Source organism: Leucopleurus acutus (assembly GCF_964270905.1).
Source record: "Leucopleurus acutus genome assembly, chromosome: 16".
Classification (NCBI taxonomy): Eukaryota; Metazoa; Chordata; class Mammalia; order Artiodactyla; family Delphinidae; genus Leucopleurus; species Leucopleurus acutus.
The window spans coordinates 62,758,631-62,780,596 of NC_139158.1; the positions used below are offsets into that span (position 1 = coordinate 62,758,631).

General features: G+C 50.2%; 1 protein-coding gene across 1 annotated transcript in view; it reads left to right on the forward strand.

The window, feature by feature from the left end:
* The window catches only part of CHMP4B (charged multivesicular body protein 4B), a 46,456-nt gene extending 37,179 nt beyond the window's left edge, over positions 1-9,277 (forward strand). The window contains exons 2-5 of the mRNA XM_082856542.1: positions 4,590-4,767; positions 6,483-6,597; positions 7,646-7,772; positions 9,003-9,277. Coding sequence (XP_082712668.1) covers positions 4,590-4,767; positions 6,483-6,597; positions 7,646-7,772; positions 9,003-9,067 — 485 coding nt within the window. The 3' untranslated portion in view covers positions 9,068-9,277. The remainder of the gene's footprint in view (positions 1-4,589; positions 4,768-6,482; positions 6,598-7,645; positions 7,773-9,002) is intronic.
* Positions 9,278-21,966: the final 12,689 nt, after the last annotated feature.

A 21,966-nucleotide genomic window follows, 5' to 3' on the forward strand; every position in this document is an offset into this window, starting at 1 on the left:
ACCAGGACGAATGCAGGGAAAGAATGCTGCCCCATGACTGTTTTAGCCAGTGTTTCAATGACATGTTATCTTTTCTCCATTGAGTAAGAGGTACACAGGAGGTAAAATATGGGTGTACCCCACATGAGGGACCCTGCAGAGTATATGAAAAACTTAAAAAAACAGGTGAAATTGGAGATTCAGTTTAATATATATTAAGTACTTGCTGTGTACCAGTCATTGTGCTGGATGATGGTTTGTAAAGATGAATAATATAAACATTATTTCATTCATGGGGGACTCTTGCTTACCTCCCTGGTATGTTTGGGTGTTTGTTTCCAGATAATTTATTGCTTGGGGGATTTTAGCAGTGGGGTGTAGAGCAGAGAAATGCCAGATTGCCATGCAAGGAGTCACTGCCAGTTGAAAATGTATTCGAGCAAAAGTTAAAGCTGTTCTAAACCTATGATGTTAACAGGCAAGGAATGGTTTTAAAAATCAGAACATAGCTAACTGTATAAAATCACTACATTCAGGACACTGAGAAGCAAGGCAAATGTCATCTTGTTGTTTGTTCTTGAGAACTGTCCCAGTGTCACTTGCCATCATCCCGAGCCCGTGTGGGAAGAGCAGAGGCCTGGGGGTTTATACAGACTAGTGGTTGAGCCTTCCCCTCCTCTCATAACAGCAGAATGAGCCACTCCACCTTTCTTTTCTTTTTTTTTTTAATTTATTTATTTAATGTATTTACTTTTGACTGAGTTGGGTCTTGGTTGCTGCTCGAGGGCTGTTGGGGCGAGCGGGGGCTACTCTTCGTTGCAGTGTGCAGGCTTCTCATTGCAGTGGCTCCTCTTGTTGCGGAGCATGGGCTCTAGGCGCATGGACTTCAGGAGTTGCGGCGCGTGGGCTCAGTTAGTTGTGGCTCTCGGGCTCTAGAGCGCAGGCTTAGTAGTTGTGGCACACGGGTTTAGTTGCTCTGCGGCACATGGGATCTTCCCAGACCAGGGCTCGAACCTGTGTCCTCTGCATTGGCAGGCGGATTCTTAACCACTGTGCCACCAGGGAAGTCCCCACTCCACCTTTCTGATCCCCAGTCTTGTTGGTGTGGATCTGGGATCTGTGCCCTTGGACCATGCGGGAGGATTGAATGAGGAGGCGGGCAGGACTGCAGCAGCCGCCCTGCTTGCTTATCATGCAGCCGGCGCTCATAACACCTATTGAATCTTGACTGGTGAACAAGTTTTTAGAGGCTGTGCTATGCTGTGAGTGATGGGGGAGGCTGAGGAAGACCTGGGAAAGGGGTACATGTGGGACATGGGCCTCAGAAGGCTTGAGAATCACTTGTTGATTAGGGTGTGTCTAAGTTGGTTTCTGTGGAAAAGCAACACAGTATCCGCGAAGCCAGGAGGAAGCAGCCCCAGGCCCTGAGCATTTGTATACCAGGACTCTCCCCAGATGCCTTCCATCTGCCATGATGGTCAATGGCAAAGGGATTCGGAACTGGTGCTGGGGCTCCCGGAACCAGGCTTGTGGCGAGAATCCCAGTCCCTTGCCTCCCGCAGGGCCTTGCAGGCTACATTAAACCACGTGGAGGCTTTGTCCTGTGGGCAGAGGAGCTGTTGCGGGTTCTTAAGCAAAGGAAGGGCATGATTGGATATGTACTCCCTCTTCTGTGATCCCACAGTTCCCTGGACGCTCCCTGCTGCACTGGATGGTGCCTCCAGGGCAGGGTCCTGTCTTTTTCATTCATTGGGAGGCATAACAGTTAGTATGGCAGCCCATGGACTTTGGAGTTCCATACCTGGCTTAATCCCCTCTCTGCTGCCTACCACCTGGTAACCTGAGTTACAGAACCTCTCTGAACCTGTTTCCTCATCTGCTAAAAAGGGTGGTCATTTCTACCTTAAAGGGTTGCTGTTGTGAGGTACTTACTTGGCAAGCATGGCTTAGTACTAGCAGAAGGTGAAGATGTTCAGTAAAGGGTCTTGGGGACCCCTGGGTGTGACTGCAGGTTGGATTTTTTGAAGTCATAGGCCATCTGGCCATTCATACCAGAATGAGGGAGATAACAGGTTGAATGGCTTTTCAGCTTTTAGAGGCACATTTCATTGTTCTTCAGATTTTTAGCAGTGTTTCTTTAGCCTGCTTTATCCTTTGGCTGGAGGAATTTTCCTGGTGGTTTTTGTCTGCTGCTTTTATTTTTAAATTTTTATTTATTTATTTATTTATGGCTGCATCAGGTCTTCATTGCTGCATGCGAGCTTTCTCAAGTTGTGGTGAGCGGGGGCTACTCTTCGTTGTGGTGCACGGGCTTCATGGGCTTCTCATTGCGGTGGCTTCTCTTGTTGCGGGGCACGGGCTCTAGGCGCACGGGCTTCAGTAGTTGTGGCATGCGGGCTTCAGTAGTTGTGGCTTGTGGGCTCTAGAGTGCAGGCTCAGTAGTTGTGGCACACGGACTTCGTTGCTCTGTGGCATGTGGGATCTTCCCAGCCCAGGGCTCAAACCCGTGTACCCTGCATTCAGGGCAGGCGGATTCTTAACCACTGCACCACCAGGGAAGCCCTTGTCTGCTGCTTTTAAAGGAACTATGGACTGCTTACATGCAAGCCAAGGCCCTGTTTCCTTGGCAAATGGTTCTCAGGGTGCTATCCTAGGCTAACAGGGAGCTTTAGTGGAAGGAGTACGGGACCTATTCAGGTGACATATGGAGAAACCACAGCCCTCTTGGGGAGGTGATTGACTGTTCCCTACAGCCTGCAGGAGGTGGCTTTGGTATGGAGCTGGGGGGGCACGAGTGCATGGGTACATATGTGTCTACATATGTATGTGAGGCTAGTGCTGTCCAGGCCAAGGCAGGTGCCGGCAGCCCATTCCTTCTGCTTGATTCTGTGCAGAGCCTCCTTGCTGGCTTCGATGCCCAGCTAGATGTGTGCTAAAGATGCTTTTCAGTGTAAAGAGGGGAACTAAAATAGTAAGGGGAGGGAAGCCTGGGTTTTGAGTCGGAAGGTGTGGTTTGGCCCTTGCTCTGCTACCAAGTCATCTTGATCAAATTGCTTGCCCTGACTGAACCTTAAAACAAGATTGTCTCCTACAGCCTTAACACACCAGGAGGCTGAGAGTGATGATGGCATTGATTTGACCAAATGGTCAGACTCTAGATTAGTCCCTGACAGGGAGTTCTGTCTTTATTTCACTTGTGCTGTTTTCTGTGATAGGGAACGCTATAGTTATCATCTTCAGGCATGGGGCTTTTTGCTTTTGTTGAATACATTTCCAGAAAGAAATTACTGGGGCAGAGGGCAGAAACAATATTATGGCTGTTGCTGTGTGTTACTTTTCAGAAACATTATAACAATTTACAGTGGCCGGCTGTGTGTGAGATAGCATTTTAACCCCAAATGATCCAGTATTTAATATAGTCGTTATTTATTATTTTGTAATTTAGTTGACATAAAATGATACTTTAAAGCCGCTTTGGGCTTCCCTGGTGGCGCAGTTGTTGAGAATCTGCCTGCCAATGCAGGGGACATGGGTTTGAGCCCTGGTCTGGGAAGATCCCACATGCCACGGAGCAACTAGGCCCGTGAGCCACAACTACTGAGCCTGCGCGTCTGGAGCCTGTGCTCCGCGACAAGAGAGGCCACGATAGTGAGAGGCCCGCGCACCGCAATGAAAAGTGGCCCCCGCTTGCCGCAACTAGAGAAAGCCCTCACACAGAAACGAAGACCCAACACAGCCAAAAATAAAAATTAATTAATTAAAAAAAAAAAGATACTTTACCTTAGCAGTGACTTCTGAGGACTTAAAAAAAAAAGCTGCTTTATAATAATTAGAGCTGCTGGTTTTTTGGGTGTGCACTATGTTTAATGTTGTGCTAAGTGTTTCTGTTATGTTATCTCATTCACAGTGAACCTATCAGGGAGGCTAAGTAGCTCACTAAGTCTGAGAGCTGGGGTTTGAACCTAAGGCAATTTGACTTCAAAGCACATTCTTTTTCTGGGTGTCCTCCATGCTTTGATTTGTGTGTGTGCGGTTGCTTATGTGCCTGGCTCCATTTTGAAGTCTGTGAATTTTGTATAATTTTCTGCTTTTTACAATTTACTTTTCGCTGCGTTGGGTCTTCGTTGCTGCGCATGGGCTTTCTCCAGTTGGGGCGAGCAGGGGCTACTCTTTGTTGCGGTGCGCGGGCTTCTCATTGTAGTGGCTTCTCGTTGCAGAGCATGGGCTCTAGGCACGTGGGCTTCAGTAGTTACAGTATGCGGGCTCAGTAGTTGCGGCACGTGGGCCCTAGAGTACATGGGCTTCAGTAGTTGTGGTGCGTGGGCTTAGTTGCTCTGTGGCGTGTGGAATCTTCCTGGACCAGGGATCGAACCCATGTCCCCTGCCTTGGCAGGTGGATTCTTAACCACTGTGCCACCAAGGAAGTCCCTAGTATAGTTTCCTTAGAAAATTGAATGTGCTTTTTGTGTAGGAGAGATTATTAGCCCTCTGTTATAGTGGAAGCAGAAGCTGAAGTGCACCCATCACAGTTAGGAAGAAGACTCAGTGAACTCTAGGACACTGCCCTGTATCTGGGCTCTCTGAAACCCTGTTTTCTTCCCCCTGTGCAGCTGCCCTCCAGGCACTGAAGCGCAAGAAGAGGTATGAAAAGCAGCTGGCACAGATCGACGGCACACTGTCAACCATCGAGTTCCAGCGAGAGGCCCTGGAGAATGCTAACACCAACACCGAGGTGCTCAAGAACATGGGCTATGCCGCCAAAGCCATGAAGGCTGCCCACGACAACATGTACGTGGCCACCCACTGGTGGAGGGGGGCACCCATGAGGAAGGGCAGTGCTGGCCCTGGAGTGCCTCAATCCCGGGCCATGGCCTTGGGCAGACCCCATGATTTATCCATTCAAGCACCTGAGTTTGTTTTAATTTGCATTCTTTTTTGGAACTCCTTTTAAAATGGATTATGTGCCCTGCTGCCCTCGGAAGCAGATCTCATGGAATGAAACAGTGTTTTCTGAGTAATTCAGGGTTATTGGGATGAATATAGAGTTTCAAGCTGGAAAGGTCCTTAGAAGTTTCTCTCACCCAAGCCTCTGATCATCAAGGTGGGGAAGTTTGTCCCAGGGAGGGGAGATGACTTGCCCTGGGTTTGTGTAAACTTGGATAGAACTGGGATTAGAATCAATGCCCGTGACTTTCGCCTCATGCTGTCAGGGGTCCTGAAAAATGTGGTACATTTGAGGGCTTTAACTCCCTCTCTTCTTAGGTCTGTTTTTGATGGAATTTTCTGCCTCCCCCCTTGCTCTTGGGCTTTGGCTATCATGTTGACAGTGTTCTTGACCTCAGCATTCCTTCCTTTATGTGGCTACTTCTCATATACAGTGGCCGAAGAAACTAGATAACCAAGCTTGTTATATTTGTAATTAAAGGCCAGGGTAACACTAGGCTCCAGATGAGGGCCTCTCCCAAACAGAACAAAATTCTGCATTTGTTTTAGTGCTTGAACTTGGCATTGTATATTTGGAGGTGCTTGGAGCACTTTTTTGCTTCCTTTGGGTACTCAGCCGCGCTGTAGAACAGGGACTGGCCAAATGCAGCCTGTGGGCCTGCTGCCAGTTTTTGTAAATAAAATTTTATTGAAACACAGTTGTGTCCATTAATACATATTGTCTGTGGCTGCTTTTGTGGCACATGGCAGGGTTGAATTTTTGTGACAGATCGTATGGCCCACAAATTCTAAAATATTTACTGTTTGGCCCTTTACAGAAAAAGTTTGCTGATCCCTGTTCTAGAAGTGTGGGATTGCAGGAAAAGTAGCCTTCAAATAACTGAGCTATCGTCTGAGGGGATGTTCACTGGACTGAGCCTCCTGAGTGAGGTCCATGTCTGCTTCGTGTCCATGTTCTCCAAGATGCCTGGCGCACAGCATGTCTCAGTGAATACTGTGCATGCCTTGAAGTATACATGTGTATATTATATTGATTAATTGTAAGTTTATATGATTGACAGTGTTATAGAAAATAATTCTGCATTGTTTGCTTTTCCTTTGGGGCCTAGTAGAGGAGCCATAAGTGGATCTGTGTAGATGGGAAGGGCCTGTCAAATGGCGTGGCTCTGTTTTATGATTTGTGATCTTACCTCCCCTGGTGCAGAGTTGCCCTTGAGCTTGAAGAGCTACTGGCCCAGGAGTTCAAGTCCCATGGTCTCATCCAATGTGTTTACCAGCTTGCATGAGAGACCCTGACAATGGCACCTAACTTTGCCAAGCCTTATTTCCTTAGGGTGTTGGACTAGGCGATGTCTAAGGATGCTTCCGTCTTCTTGGTTCTGTGATCCTCTATTTTAAAGAGGAGGAGGAAGACAAAGACAAAAAGGGAATTCCTCAGAGGGAGTAATTGTGGGGCTGGGGCTGGGCAGCAGACTGCGGGGAGCGGGGCTTCTGCTTCTGCCTCACAGGCCCTCTTTACACAGACTGTCCAACATGACATCTGTCTGTTTCATTTAAAGGGACATCGATAAAGTTGATGAGTTAATGCAGGACATTGCTGACCAGCAGGAACTTGCAGAAGAGATTTCAACAGCTATTTCAAAGCCTGTAGGGTTTGGAGAAGAGTTTGACGAGGTGAGTGGTTTCATGCAGATCACACAGGTGTCACAAATGATTCCTGGGCTGCCTCTGATGTGCTCTTGAAGCCTCTCTGGCAGGGAATATGTGGTTTGGAAGTCACCAGTTCTCGTCCCTCCAGAGACTTGAACATAGACAGGGCATGGTATTAACCCTCCCTAATTCTGGGTTTTGAGGGCTGCTTTCACTGTTTGGGGAGCTTAGGTGGAGTAAAGGAGCCTTTGTTGGGACCCCTCAGCAGACTTCAGGTCAATATTGGTTTCAACAGGTAGTTACCTGCACCTTTCCGTGGTGAGTCCTGGGCTCAGAGCTGGGGCAGCTGAGGTCACCATGCCCTGGAGAAGTTTACAGGATTTGCCCTCAGACAACTCTGATGTGAGATAAAGGTGAAGCCAAGGAAGGAACATTTACACCTGATCCCCCCTGAAGGATCCGTCTGGAACTTGGCCACCTACCAATTTCTGCTGTGGCAATTAGAACGTTGGGTCTCTTAGGTTTTTAAAATATAGTTACAGGCCCTGTACCTCATTCTGCCTTAGATTTGAGTGCACTGAAGGTCAGGCTCTCTTCATCAAACCTAATTCTTTGTGCTGATTCCCACTGTATAGCTGAGGAAACAGCCTGTGGCTCTTACCCTTGGCTCCCAGCACCAGGCTTTTCATGTTTTCAGACTGGAGTTTGATGGACTGGTCAAGTTCATTTCAATTCAGCAGACATTCCTGAACATTCACTCAGTGCGCCGAGTTCTGAGATAAGGAAATGGGAATGATAAAATACAGTCCCTTTCCTCAGGATGCTCACAGCCTGGTGCAGGGGCCCCAGACGTAGACAGCAATAATAGCTCATGGTGTGTTACGTTCACCAGTAGAAGTATTAGGATGTTTGAGTCACAGAGTGTGGACCTGGAGTTCATCTCCCCTCTGACCTTCTCAGAGGGGCCGTGGGGCTTTTAAAAAATGAGCATCCCCTGAGCCATCAGCTAAGAGGCCGCTGGAGGGGCTGGGATTCCAAGGTTGTCTCTCATTTTCGTGTTTGCTTTTACCAGGATGAGCTCATGGCAGAATTAGAAGAACTAGAACAGGAGGAACTAGACAAGAATTTGCTGGAAATCAGTGGACCGGAAACAGTCCCTCTACCAAATGTTCCTTCTATATCCCTACCATCAAAACCCAGTGAGTACTTTTAGCCACAGTCATGACATACCCATGACCCACGTGGTGGGTAGTCTTGTGGTTGGTTGGCTTCAGCTTGGGTCCTGAGTTGCCCAGAGTTGAGAACCACATAGGATCTGTTGTGACAGCCCTAAAGACAGTGTCACCTGCTCTTTCCTAGTTTCTCTGGAGAGCAGGGTTTCTTCACCTTGGCACTGTTGACATAGCCAGACCATTCTTCGGGTGGGGACTGGGAGGGGGCCCTGTCCTGTGCTCTGTGGATCTCTAGCAGCACCCATGGCCTCCACCCACTAGATGCCAGTAGCATCCCCCTCCCCAAGTTTTGACAACCAAAAATGTCACCGGAGTTTGCCAGATGTTGGGGGGTGGGGCGGGTCACAGCCAGTTGAGAACCATTATTGTAGAATTACTTTCCCTGTGCCACCAAACAAGGGGAGAGTTTGACAGCTCTTGCTCCCCGTCTAGTATCCTGTGCTGTGCACACCTGTAAAAGCCGGGGCCTCAGAGGTTGCCACGGTAGGAAGGAAACAGCTTTGGCTTTTTTAGAAACCTGGTTCTATAAAACCTTCGCTTCCTTCTTCCTTGCCCGCGCCTCCCGCCGCCCCGCACTGTTTCACCCTTGGGTAGAAGTTTTCCACACAGAACTTCTAGAAAAGGTGAAGCTGCTTGATTTGGCATGGAGAGAGAGGCCAGGGAGCGGGGTGTGACCAGGCTGTGTCACCTCACTCTCCCACAGATCAAGGGGAAGTGGCCCCTCTAGTCGAGTCAGCTGCCTGGGGTGGGGTGTGGGCAGAGGGGGTCCGGAGGCCGTCCAGCAAGCTGCCGGCAGCATATAGAGGTGGCTTAAGCCCTTGAGGTGGAAGGGGGTGGCGGGCGGGGATTAGAGCTCTTCCGGGGTTCTTCCCTCTCGCCCCCACCTTGCATGCTCTGGGACTGAGGCCATGCATGGAGCCTGATGGACTCTCAGTGTAGAGTCCTCCCCGCTTTGTCTGGCTCTGGTGTGGGGGGAGGGGAGGTGCTGGGGAAAGTGTGCCTGGTTATCTGGAGTTGTGTGTTGCAGCTTTTAGGCACAGAGAAGCAGTCTGTTGATAGCCTGGAGATGAGGCTGGCTGCAGGGGCGGGGCTGTTTTGTAGACACCATGTAGCGCAGCCCTGGCATCCAGCCAGAGTGTGTGGCGAACACTGCAGCCAGCCTTCCTAAACTAAACAGCTTTTCCTCTCTTCACACAGCCAAGAAGAAGGAGGAGGAAGACGACGACATGAAGGAATTGGAGAACTGGGCTGGATCCATGTAACTGGTCCAGCGCGGGCTGGGCCCAGACAGACTCTGGTGGCCTGCGAGGCAGGCAGGCGTGTGCGTGTGTGGGGCAGGCAGGCCGTGGTGCAGGCAGGTTCCATCGCTCTCGAATCTCCCTCCAAAGCAGTAGGGCTGCATCACTGCTCACTCTGCATAGCATGGTCTGCACCCAGCGGTACGGGTTGGGGGGAGGGGGGTGGGGGGCTGGGAGGTGCCTGCTGTTTATAATGTTGAATTTCTGTAAAATAAACTGTATTTGCAAATCCAACATTGAGCTTCTGGACTACGCTAACTCCACTGATGAACCTCAATGGAAAGGGTCGACCGTTTGCAGTTGAAATGATCTGAAAATGTAGCCTCTGTCCTTTTATGTCAGCTGACTTGTCGCACATCTCTTTGTAAGACTCGTATGGTACTGGCAGAAGAATCATTTTTTTAAAGCCATAGGCTTTTCCTCGTCCTTGGTTGTAATAATGTATCTGATTTTCATTTCCTCAAGAGCTGTATTTCTGTCCATCATGTGTGTACTGGCCCCTGTGTTTCCCACCCTGGCCCACTCCTCTCTCCCACTCGCCTGGTCTTTTTGGAGTTTGTGACACTGATTTGAAATGGATGGTGTTCTTTTGAGAGCGTGTGAGATTGTTAGAGTTAAATTCCAGCTATACATTTTTCTAACATAGCTCTAAGGTCCTTGTTGCTGTTTGTGATAACTGAGAGATAACTCATTGGAAACATGTGCATACATTTATATTCAGATGAAGTTATGGTTTGCACCATCTATTAAATATCTCGATTAATTTTCATACTTTGCCATTGTGTTTAATCATTCTGTCGTTTGCTTTGGGAGTTGGCCCTTTCCAGGCCAGCGTCGTATCCAGTGGCGTCTGTAGAAACATGGAAGACTTGAGCATGATGTGTATCAACAATTTGAACCAAGAGCAGAGCGTGTCTTACTAGAAATGTGTTTAGGTTCCAGAAGCCATGGATCTGTGACCTTCACCTTGCTTGGGGACCCTCTGGGCACAGTTCAGGAGTGAGTTTGTTCTTGTGTGGCTCCAGGGTCTTCCCTAGTTCTCCGTCAGCATCGTGGGCAGCCAGCAGGACAACAGACCCTCCACCTGTTGGAAACATTGGTGTGCCCACTGACTAGGCCCATCTGGTGCCTTTCCTGTGGGGTGGAAGCGCAGGGCAGTGACTGAGAATCTAGCTCACCAGTCCCAGTCTCAGGTCTGCTGTGACTTGCCCTGTGACGGTTACCCGGCCTCTTCCACTGTCGCTAGTTTTCCTTAGTCTTATACTACCTTAAGAATCTGATGAACACTGTGGACCCGCTCCTTCAGAAAAGTGGATCTATGCCTATTCATCCCTCCTTCTGCATGCAAATTGGCAGAATTGAGAGGATCGCCCTCCAGTACCCATCCCCAAACCTCTTGAGATTAAAACCAACCTGATAAACAACAAGGTCCTACTGTAGAGCACAGGGAACTATATTCAATATCCTGGGATAAACCATAATGGAAAAGAAAATAAAAAAGAATGTATATATGTGTATAACTGAGTCACTTTGCTGTACAGCAGAAATTAACACAACACTGTAAATCAACTCTACTTCAATAAAAAAATAAATAAGAAAAAAAAGAAACAAGTCAAAAAAAAAAAAAAAGGCAACCTGAGTTCACAATTAAACACGCCATCGCTCACTGGGTGTCAAGCTGTCCACCTGCCCTGGATCACATTTTCCCATCTGCGAAACAGTGGGGCGGGACCAGATCATTTCAGATGTCCTGTCTGAGAAGCTGCTCCTGCCCTGCCCCTCACCCCTCACTGGTCCTCCTCCCAGGGCTGCCACACTTAGAATCAGGACTTGACCGCAGTAGCTTGAAAATTCATGACTTGTCTGGATGTTGGGTCTGGACGTTCTCAGAAGTTCTTTCCACCTCAACAAGAATCTAGTGGCAATGTTTGCTGCCATACTCCATCTTCTCAGCCTACAGTTGGTGGTCCGAAGGCATCATTTAGTGTGGGAAATGTAGAGTGGACATTATGCTCTTCTCGTCAACTGCCTCAGGGGCTTCTCACCCCAGGAATAGGTGAGGGGAGCTGGCACATCCAAGCCTCCAGCTCTGGCAGGCCCGAAGCTAATTCTTGGGCAGTGTCTGGGGCTCCTCTGAGAAATAGCTGCTTAATCCTACTAGCTGTGGGCTTTGTGCCGGGCCTGTGGGATGCTTTGTTCAGTAATGCCCAGTCCCTTTCCTGCTCTCTGGAGGTTCTCAGGCTGGAGAGAGAAGCGACCGTATCAGGATTCCTTTGCTACAAGCTACAGAAGATTCAACTGATGTAAGCAGTAAAGACATTTACTTATCCATTCAAAACTTATTTATTGGGCACCTCCTGTTGCCAGGCACTGTTCAAGGCACTGGGAGTGTATGCAACAGACCGAGGCCCTGCCCTCAAGATGTTTATATTCTAATAATCTCAGGACAAGAAGTCTTAGGTTGGGGACTTCCCTGGAGGTCCAGTGGTTGATTTTGTGCTTCCACTGCAGGGGGCATGGGTTCGATCCCTGGTTGGGGAACCAACATCCCACGGGCCATGCAGTGTGGCCACACACACACAAAAAGTCTTATGTTGGCCGGGGGTTTGGATGGGGGCGGTGGGGGCATGGGGGGAGTCTGGATTTGTAGCAGTGGCTCAACTGTGTCCTCAAGAACCAGGTTCTTTGTATCCTTCTGCTCTGCTCCCCATGGACATTAGCTTTTCCTTATCTGGCTTGCTGCCTCTTGGTCATGAGATGGTCCTTTATCACACACCCGGGGTCTAGAGGCAGGAGGAGCAGCAGTAGCCAGATTTTCTTTCACCTCCGCCCAGGTTAGCAGGAGGCAAGCCTTTCCCAGAAGACTCTACACAAACTACCCCTGTGTCTCATGGGCCATAATTGTCACATGGCCACTTCTTGCTGCAAAGGTATCTGGGAAAGTGGGGACCAGACAAAGGGGTCCAATCAGGATCCTCCACTCGGGGTGCAGTTGGGGGCCTCCCTTCCCGGAGCCCATTACTGCCCGCTTGATATCTGGACTAAAGTGGGTTCTCCAGAAACCCAGGAAGGAAGAAGAGGGGATGGTTGCTGAGTAAGTGGCATCAAGTATCCGCCTTGGAGGCAGACACCAAAAACCAGACAGACGGGAGATTACGTGCTTCAGTTTCTTCTAAAAAGCAGATTGGGGGCTTCCCTGGTGGCGCAGTGGTTGAGAGTCCGCCTGCCGATGCAGGGGACACGGGTTCGTGCCCCGGTCCAGGAAGATCCCACATGCCGCAGAGCGGCTGGGCCCGTGAGCCGTGGCCGCTGAGCCTGCACGTCCGGAGCCTGTGCTCCGCAACGGGAGAGGCCACAACAGTGAGAGGCCCGCCTACCGCAAAAAAATAAAAAGCAGATTGGCTCCTGACGGGTTCCTTTCAAACCCCTCAATCTGCCTCCACCCTCTCCTCTTCTGTGGTTGGAAAACTAAAGGTATATTGGAATTACCTAGGGAACTTGTTAAAAATTTAGTCTCCTGGGCCCCATCCCCAGAGGTGGGTGGGGACCGAAGAATTTGCGTTTTAACAAACGCCTTGGGTGATTCTGATGTAGGTGGGCTGGGGCTACACTTTGGAGCACTCAAGTGGACGAGATAAGGCAGAATGGCTTACGTGGGCCCTCCGTGACCTGCCCCCGTGTCTCCCCTTTATGCAGGCTCCAGCCCCTGGGCCTTCCTCTGCACACAGCCCGCCTCATCCTGCGCGGGCCTGCTGCTTCCTCTGCTGCCCCCGCCCCCCCCACCCCCGCCCCGGCTCTTGTGATTCCCCACTCACTCCCCAGACAGTGAGGTCACTGCACTTCCTGCCTCCTGGATCTCCTTGGCACAGGTCAGGTACTCAAAGGCGTTTGTGTGAATGATGTGTGTGGTCAGAGAGGACTGCTTAGCCAGGACGGGGTGGAATTTGCACTTGGGCTTGTGTGCCCGAGAGGGGTGGGGAGTTCTAGACCCAGGGGAGCTTGTGAAGGGAGCTGAGGGGGCAGCGAGCTGAGGGGCTGCCTCAGGAGGATTTGACTCCGGGAAGGGCTTGCTTGGGAAGAGGTGGGAGGTAGAAGTGGAGAGGTTGGGGCTGGACTGGGATCTTGAGCGTCTGAGAGTAAGGAGTCTACGCAGTCCTTAAGAATCAGGCAGGGAAGGGAGAAAGGAAGGAGGGGAGGGAGGGCAGGGGAAAAGGAGGAAAGAAAATCAGTTGCTCAGGCAATGATTTGGGGGCCAGAGGAGGGGTAGAGAAGAAGCTTTCTAGGCTGCCTCCCATTTCCCTTAGTGAAGTGAGTGTGGCATTTTTAGAAGCAGCGGTACCGTGGAGTAAAATTCTGGACACTGGGTGGGTGTGTGGACAGACCACCGCAGCAGCAGGCCAAGGTATATAGATGCCAAGAGCACAGGGCTCTGGAGTCCGGCACACAAGCTTCAGATCCTGCCCTTGCAGTGCCCAGGGGCTGTGTGAGCCTGGGGAGGTGACCTCACGCCTCAGCCTCAGTTTTTCTCATCTGTAAAATGCAGGTCATAACACACCTGCCTGTATTAGTTTCTAGGGCTGGTGTAACAGATGACCACAAGCTAGGTGCCTTAAAACAATAGAACTTTATTCTCTAACAGTTCAAGAGGTCAGAAGTACAAAATCGAGGTATCAGCAGGGCCACGCTTCCTCCAGAGGCCTAGGGAGGATCCTTCCTCATCTCTTCCACCTTCAGGTAGCTCCTAGCATGCCTTGGCTTATAGCTGCATCACTCTAACCTCTGCCTCTATCTTCACATGGCCTTCTTCCGTGTCTCTGTGTGTCCTTTTCTGTCACTCACAAGGACACTTGTCATCACGTTAGGGTCCACCCTAATTCAATGTGATCTCATCTTGACCCTTAACCACATCTGCAAAGACCTTATTTCCAAGTGAAGTCACATTGTGACGTTCCATGAGGACGTTAATTTAGGGGACACTATTCAACCCACTGTGCTGCCTCATACAGCTGTGAGATCACAGCTTGTAAAGCACCCAGCAGGGTTTTGGAAGCTCTGTGAGGTATTACAAGCCCCAATTGCTAAATGTGAAAACCAAGGCTTAAAGCAGCTTTGGGTTCCACCGCTAATAAGTGACAGAGAGAAGCTAATGAATTTCTTGTGCTATAAAGGCCATTCATTCAACAACTGTATTTTGGGCACCTTTGTGCCAGCTCTCATAAAGCTCTTGGTGGGAAAATTAGACATCGCCATCCTCCTCTTCATCATCATCGCCAGCACAGGCTGGATAATCAATGCAGTGAAACCAATTGAGAAGAGGGCACCTGACCCAGGAGGGCTTGTGGGAGGAAGCAGTCTCTCAGCCAAGATTGAGGGGTGCTAAGGACTCAGCAAGGGAAAAGATGTGAAAGACAGAGAGCCAGGAGGATAGTTTTCAAGAGCATGTGAGAAGGCCTGGAGGCCACCTTGGGCTTGCTTGTGGGTCTGAGCGGGACAATGACACAGAATCAATAGACCTTTGGTAAGTATTTATGAAATTAATACAGATGAGGAAACTGAGGTGCCAAGGCACTTCAAGTCCTATAGCAAGTACAGGCAGAGCTAAAAGACATGAACTTGACTTGAGTCCCTGTCTCCCCATCCAGGTCTCTTCCTGTCTGCCCTGGGTACCCACCTTGCAGAAACAGCTTCCTTCCTTCCTGCTAAGCTGCATCCTGGCCTTACCCAATAAACAGAGGAAGCAGGTGCAGCTGGGATAGAAGCATAAATCTTTGGGTCCCGCAGCCCAGGCTCTGCACCCATTGCAGGCTAGATTTCCTTGAGGCTCAGGCTAAACTGGACCCAAATTCCCACCGGGCAACTTGGGCTGCAGTAGGGGAAAGCAGACGTGTGTTCTCCTGCTCACAGTGATGTTACGTGCCTGGACTTTTTGGTTTTCAACAAGAACAACAGTCTCGAAAGAATGGCAAACATTAAGGGAGCATTTACTAAGACCAGGTGCTTAATCTGCTTCATCTCATTTAATCCGCACAAGAACTGTTTCAGGGCTGGACCACTCATTGTCCTATTTTACAGCTGAGAAAATAGGCTCAGAGGGATAAAGTGACTGGCCCAGGGTCACAGAGCTGGCGAGCCGCGGAGCCACAAGGGTCCAGACCCCAAGCCCTTCCCTGCCATGTTGGGGGGGAGAGGTAGGTTCGCAGGGACTCCCCTGTCTCCTTTAGAAGGTGCCAATCTGAATGTGACTAAGTGCTGATGTCCAAAGAGGAGGCCAACTCTCTCGGAAGTCCTCCTACTGAGAGTAGAAAGGCCATAGGCAACAGGATCTAGACTCATCCAGGTGACCTGGAATGGAGCTGTGGGGTCGGAATCATACAAGTGGAATTGGGCTGCTAGCTCCTTCCACAAGGGGCTTTGAAGATGGGACTCCTTTGGGGCTGGTTTGCCCTTCCCACCCCGAGGCCCCACCTCTTTTCCCCCAAACCACCTCACCAGTACTACCTCTGTTTCCTTCTCTTCCTCCTCCACTTGGGCAGCTATGGGGGGGACACTTGGGTCCCTTGCAGAAAGTGTGGACAGGGACCCCGTGGTGTATTCGATGACACTTCCGCTTGTCTATTGCTTCACAATAAACCACCCTGAAAGTTAGTTGTGAAAAGCAACTGTTTCGTTATGTTCACGGATTCTGTGGTCAGAAATTCGGGAAGGGCCCAATGGGGGTGACTTGTCTCTGTTCCATGGTAACTGGGGCTTCACCTGCAAAGCCCCGGAGGCTGGTGACGTCAACAGTGGACCGTCTGGAGGCCTCTTCAGTGGCATGGTGTGTGTGGCTTCTCCATGCGGCTCGAGCCTCCTCACAGCATGCAGGCCTCAATGTAGTCCGAGCTCAGGGCTCTAAGAGTAGTTGTCCTGTGGAGGTGCCTCACCTTTATGACCTAGTCTTGGAAGTCATGCGGAGTCATGTCACTGTGTTTTACTGGTTACAAATGAATTGCAGACCCACCCAGGTTCAAGGGGAGGGGAACTCCACCATCCAGTGAGGGCAGGCTTAGTTCTAAAAGAGCATGAGGGAGGGAGGGATAAACTGGGAGCTTGGGATTGACATATACACACTATGCTATATAAAATAGATAACTAATAAGGACCTACTGTATAGCACAGGGAACTCTACTCAATACTCTGTTATGACCTATATGGGAAAAGAACCTAAAAAAGAGCGGATATTGTATATATATAACTGATTCACTTTGCTGTACACCTAAAACTAACACAACATTGTAAATAAGCTATACTCCAATAAAAATTTTAAAAAAAGAAAAAGAGAAAAATAGAGCACAGGGGACAGGAGATATCATTTGGGCCCTCTTTGGGAGGCACAATCTGTCACGAGAGCTGACACAGAGCGCTTAGTATGTGTCAGGTATTGAATTAACTCGTCCGTTCTCTGAATCCCCATCCGAAGAAATTTTTTTTTGAGTACATGCCATATCTATATTTATATATCTATATCTATCTATGTCTGTATCATCTATATCTATATATACACATGCACACACTGAGTGGTATATTGTGTACATAATATATTGTGTGCATAATAAACACACAACCCCTTGAGGTTTTATTTATTGATTTATTATTTATTTGGCTGTGTCCGGTCTTAGCTGCGGCACGCGGGATCTTTGTTGCGGCGCGCCCGCTCTCTAGTTGTGGTGCGTCGGCTTAGTTGCTCCCGCAGCATGTGGGATCTTAGTTCCCTGACCAGGGATTGAACCTGCGTCCCCTGCATCGGAAGGTAGATTCTTTACCACTGGACCACCAGGGAAGTACACCCCCCTGAGGTTTTAAAACACTGGGATAAGAAGTAGACAATCAGCACTTCCAGTGTATTCTTCCTGTCTTCCAAAGAAGTCAAAAGATTTACCTCTGAAATCTGTCCCCTTTCTTCCCCTCCATTTGGTCCAGGACACCACTGAATCTCATCTGGGCAACTTTAACAGTTAGCTCTCTGATGTCTCTGTCACCCACCTTGCCTGACCCCCACTGATCCTTTCTTTATTGTAGCCAGAGCCAATGTGATCTTTCTAAAAAGCCGTCACTCCTGTGGCTTCTGCTGCCCTCTGGACAGAGTCACAGCCTGCACATTCTAGGAGTGCTCTGGCCGGCCCCTGCCTGCTTTTCCAGCTTCCTTGAGGCTCGCTCTTTCGGCAGCGTTTCTTACGCTGGCGTTGGCAGAACATCTCATCAGAGATTCATCAGAATCTCCCAGGACCGATTCCATATGCCGGCTCCTGCGTGGATCAGAATGTCTTGGGGAGAGGGGCTCTGGGGCTCTGGAAATTGCATTTTAAACATGCTTCCAAGTGATTGTCTTTTTCATTAAAGTCTGGGAATCCCACTTAGCTTGTGAGATAATCTCTTCTAATGTAACACCCTCACTCCCATTCTGCAGATGAGGAGACTGAGGCCTAGAAAGAATGACTTTCCCATGGCCTCAGCGTTCATGTTAGGGAACTGAAGGGTTAACTCGTCAGACTTCAGGGCGAATGTGCACTGAGAATCTCCAGGGGGCGTTTTCCAAACTTCTCGATTAGGGTGTACTTTCCACCGAACACTTTTTGGGAAACGTTGCTACCACTCCATCCAGTAAGCGGTGTGATGCTGTGGTCCAGCGCAGGAGCCCCGGTCCCCAAAGAGAGTGGGGTCCTTCCCTCCCCCTCCTCCCCGGTTTGAGGGACCGACGCTGCCGCGCTCCCAGGTGCCTGCAGGTGGCGCCATCTCCCAGGAAGTGAGGCACCGCGCTCCGCTGGAACCTCTGGGAGGGGATGGGCTCTTCCCGGGTGGTCTGCGCCCTTGGAGGGAAGGGAGAAAGGAGCTGGGGTGGGGGAGGTGGGATGGGCATGGGCTTAGAATCCCCCCCACCCCAGCCATCCCCACCTGCCTGCTTTCTGGGGTCTGATGAGAGAGACGGACGCGGGGATACTGGGGTTGGTGGGTGGGTGGGGGCATTATAATCACAACAATCGTAATAATAATAGTCATTATCTACTGAGCCCCAGGGACCGGGCGGGCGAGGAGGTGCGGCAGGTGTGCGCTGCTCCCTCGTCCTCTAGGAGGTCGCTCTGTTGGTCCCTGCCCTCGCCCAGGAGTCCTGTAAAGGAGGTCAGCCCTATGAGTGACACCTCCTCCTTGGGCTTGGCCTCCACGTGGGAAGGCGGGGATGGGTCCAAGGCCCAGGACTTCAGTTCTTGAACTGAAGCTGGACCCGCACACTCCCACCTCAGGCGAATTAACTTTTTCAACCCCACAAACCCAGTTTCCTCTGCCCCTCCTTCCTGTGAAGCTTGTGGACCCTCTGTGGAGGGCCCCAGCCTTCCTGCCCTGGCCCTCCAGCTTCCGGAGACTCTGGAATAAGGGGCGCCCAGAAACTATATTTTCAGCACACTGCCAACGTGGGCCTTGGACACACTCTGGGAAATGCTGATGAAGAAATGTCTTCGAAAAAAATAAGACTCTGATTTGTAATGTTTGCTGATTTCCATGGTGTAAATACTCCCACCAAGGCCAATTTCAAGCTACCAACAAGACAGCAAAATTCCTCAAAATTGAAAAATTGGCTCTCCGAGATGGTACAAGCCTGCTCCAGCACACCAGTGCAAAAAGGTTTATGACTCTGAGTGTTTAAGAAAGATCCTTTCTCTGCTTTGGTCAGGACCCTCTATGTAATTTGCAGGGGCCATGCAACATGAAAACACGGGGCCCCTTGTTCAAAAATTAACAATTTCAAGACAGTGACAGCAGAGTATTAAACCAAGTGTGGGGCCCTTCTGGGTGAGGGCCCTGTGCGGTTACACAGGTTGCACACCGACAAAGATGCCCTGGCTCTGGTCCAGGCCACCAGCATCGCTTGCTTGTCGCTGCCTCCTCACTGGCTTCCCTGTCTCCCTGATCCCCTACGAACCATTCTCCACTCAGCTGCCAGGGGTACCTCTTAATATCTAGGCCAGGTGTTGTAGCTCCCCTGCCTGCCTCTTATCCTTAAAGAGTGGGGAGGCCCTTCTGCCTGGCCTGCTCCTCCTACCCCTGGCTCCCCAGCTCCATATTCTCATAACTCCACACAAGTCCCGCCTCACTCTCATCACCTTAGAGGCATTACATTTACTTGTCTGATGTCTGTCTCTCCCTCCATACCCTAAGTTCCATGAGGGCAGAGGCCATTGTATTCTTGTGCTCGGCACCACTGTGTGTGTGCGCTTAGTAGGTCTCCATACTTGCTAGCTGAATAAATGAATTAATTGATGAAATAATTATTTCATGGTCCAAATAATTATTTGGACCAGGACAGGGGTTTTCCAATTTTTTTGGTAACAGAATCATTTAGTCCAATGAGAGTAGCCCATTATCTGATAAAAGTGTAGCTGGCTGCTTTGCCTGCTGTGGGGCAGTGGGTGGGACCAGAGCCCTGACCTTGGGTCCCACATGGTCATGTCTCTGCAGAACAATGAGAGCTCAATGGATCTGGTTTGGTGACAATATTGCCACTTTCCTTTTCTTCCTACATTTAACCTTAGCCAACCCCTCGTGGTTAATGATAAGATCTGTTCATATCAGCCAGACTCTGTGAACTCTTAGCTGTCACATTGGTCATAAATCAAGGTGACGTTCCCATGAAGAGGGCAGAGGAAGTCACTGAGGCTGCCTCTTCTGAGCACCTACTGCACACCGCTAGGAAAGGTGGGCTGTGTGTCAGTGGGGGGAGCCTGCCTTCTCCCTGTCCCAGGCCACACAGATCCCTCTTGGCCACCTCTCAGCTCTCAGCACAGCGGCTGGGGTGTCATGAGCAGAGGAGTGGGTGTCCTTTGGGGAGGATGCTTATGGTGAGCACAGGGGCAGGGCCACAGCCCCATCTATCAGGGGACCAGCCTGCCTCGGGCCACTCTGCTGTCATCCTGGCCTCATGTTGGTCATAAAGTGACCTTCCATGGCCAGAGGCTATGTACTCCCTCTCACTGGTCCCTAAGCTCACTTTAACACCAGCCAGCATTTATTAAGCACTTACTGGGTGCTCAGTGTGCCGCTAAGCGCCTTGTGCATTTTGTTTCCATCAGTCCTCACAATAACCCTAGGAGTGGCTGTTATTATGTCCCCCATTTTACAGATGAGAAAATGGAGGCTCAGAGAGGGGGATTGGCGTGGCCAAGGTCACACAGTGGGCGAGTCAAACTGTCTACCCACTCTGACCGGGTCACTGAGCTACAGACTGGTCCTTTATCACCTTCCCCTCCGTATGTGTCTTCTCCTGTCTCTTATGAGACACTTGTCATTGGATTTAGGGCCCACTTGGGTAATCGAAGGGGGATATCAGCTTAAGATCCTTCATTTAATTACATCTGCAAAGACCCTTTTCCCAAAGAGGGTCACATTCAACATTCATAGGTTCTGGGGGTTTGGATGTGGACATATCTTTTGGGGAACCACCCTTCACCCTACTATGGGGTGTGGTCACAGTCCTTACACCTTCACAGATGCCCTGCCAGAGACAAGAAAGTGAGAAGCAGAGTATTCCTCTAAGGACAGTGCCGTGTGCGGTAAGCTCAATAAATGTGAACCCAGGGAATTCCCTGGGGGTCTGGTGGTTAGGACTCCGTACTTTCACTGCCGGGGGCCCAGGTTCGATCCCTGGTTGGGGAACTAAGTTCTCACATTAGGAAACCAAGATCCCACAAGTGCAGCATGGCCTCCCCCCCAAAAAATGTGAACCCAACGAAAGAACTCGAGCACAGGGAGGAGAAAGCCACTGGGAGAGCCTGCCCCTTTTGGGCCTTATCTCGGAGACGGTCAAGCTGGCCCTCTGCGGGCCGGGGCGGAGGTGCACCCTCAGCTCCAAGGCCTGTCTCCAGGCCGAGCCCTGGGCAGGTGGGCATCTCTGCATCCCGTTCTGGCAGAGCACTACCCAGAAACATATTTTACCCATAAATGGGCTAGTTAAGAAGGCAAATGTTTTCAAACAGGAGGATTTATTGGCATAGAACGTGCCATCTCTCCGAGCGGCAGGAGTGGGTGTGCGTGAGGAGCCATCTGGAGGGGAGATGAGATGTTTATCATATTTATTTAGTTACGAGTTGCTGGTTTGGAACTGGCAGGGCTTCATTAGGTGTGAGCGTGGATCCCTGGGAGGTGCACAGATTCGGGAGGCTCTGGGAACACACGTGGGCCTGTGTCTGAGCAGACACATATGTCTTTGTGCCTGAGTGCATGTGTCCACGGTCCTGCATGTGTGTGTTCTCATGCACGCTCGTGTGTGCACACCCCTTGATCACATTCTTCTTTATGTGTGCACGCACATGTCTCTGGGTGTGCAGAGGCAGGTACACCACGAGTGTAAATGGCCTCCATGCATGCTCTGGTGTACATGTGTGCATGAATGTGCCTGTGTGCTCCTGGGCGTGTGCACTCTTCTTTGCACGTGGATGTGTGTGTGACCTTGTGTACACAAACCCTTGTCACAGACCTGTCATACCTGTCTAACTCAACTTCTGTCACCATTAGACGTTGTTGATCACGCTCTCCTTAGAAGTCTCTTCCCTGGCAACGCCCCCTGTCTCTCTTCCTGTCTGATCACTCTCTCCCTGTGTCCCTCTTCTCTTCTCCCTCTAGGCCAGGGATTGCCAGCAGGTTCTGTGAATGAGAGAAGAGGGTCTGGCCTGGATTAGGCTTTTGACGCAGACTCATTCTGCATATTAAAGGCAAAGGAATTGTCTTGGCATCTACAAAGATATATGCTCTCCTCTTTTACTTGGAACACTGAACTCTGACTCTCTGAGACTACCCTTTATGATAAAGGTGTGGGGTGTAGAAATCATTGCAAG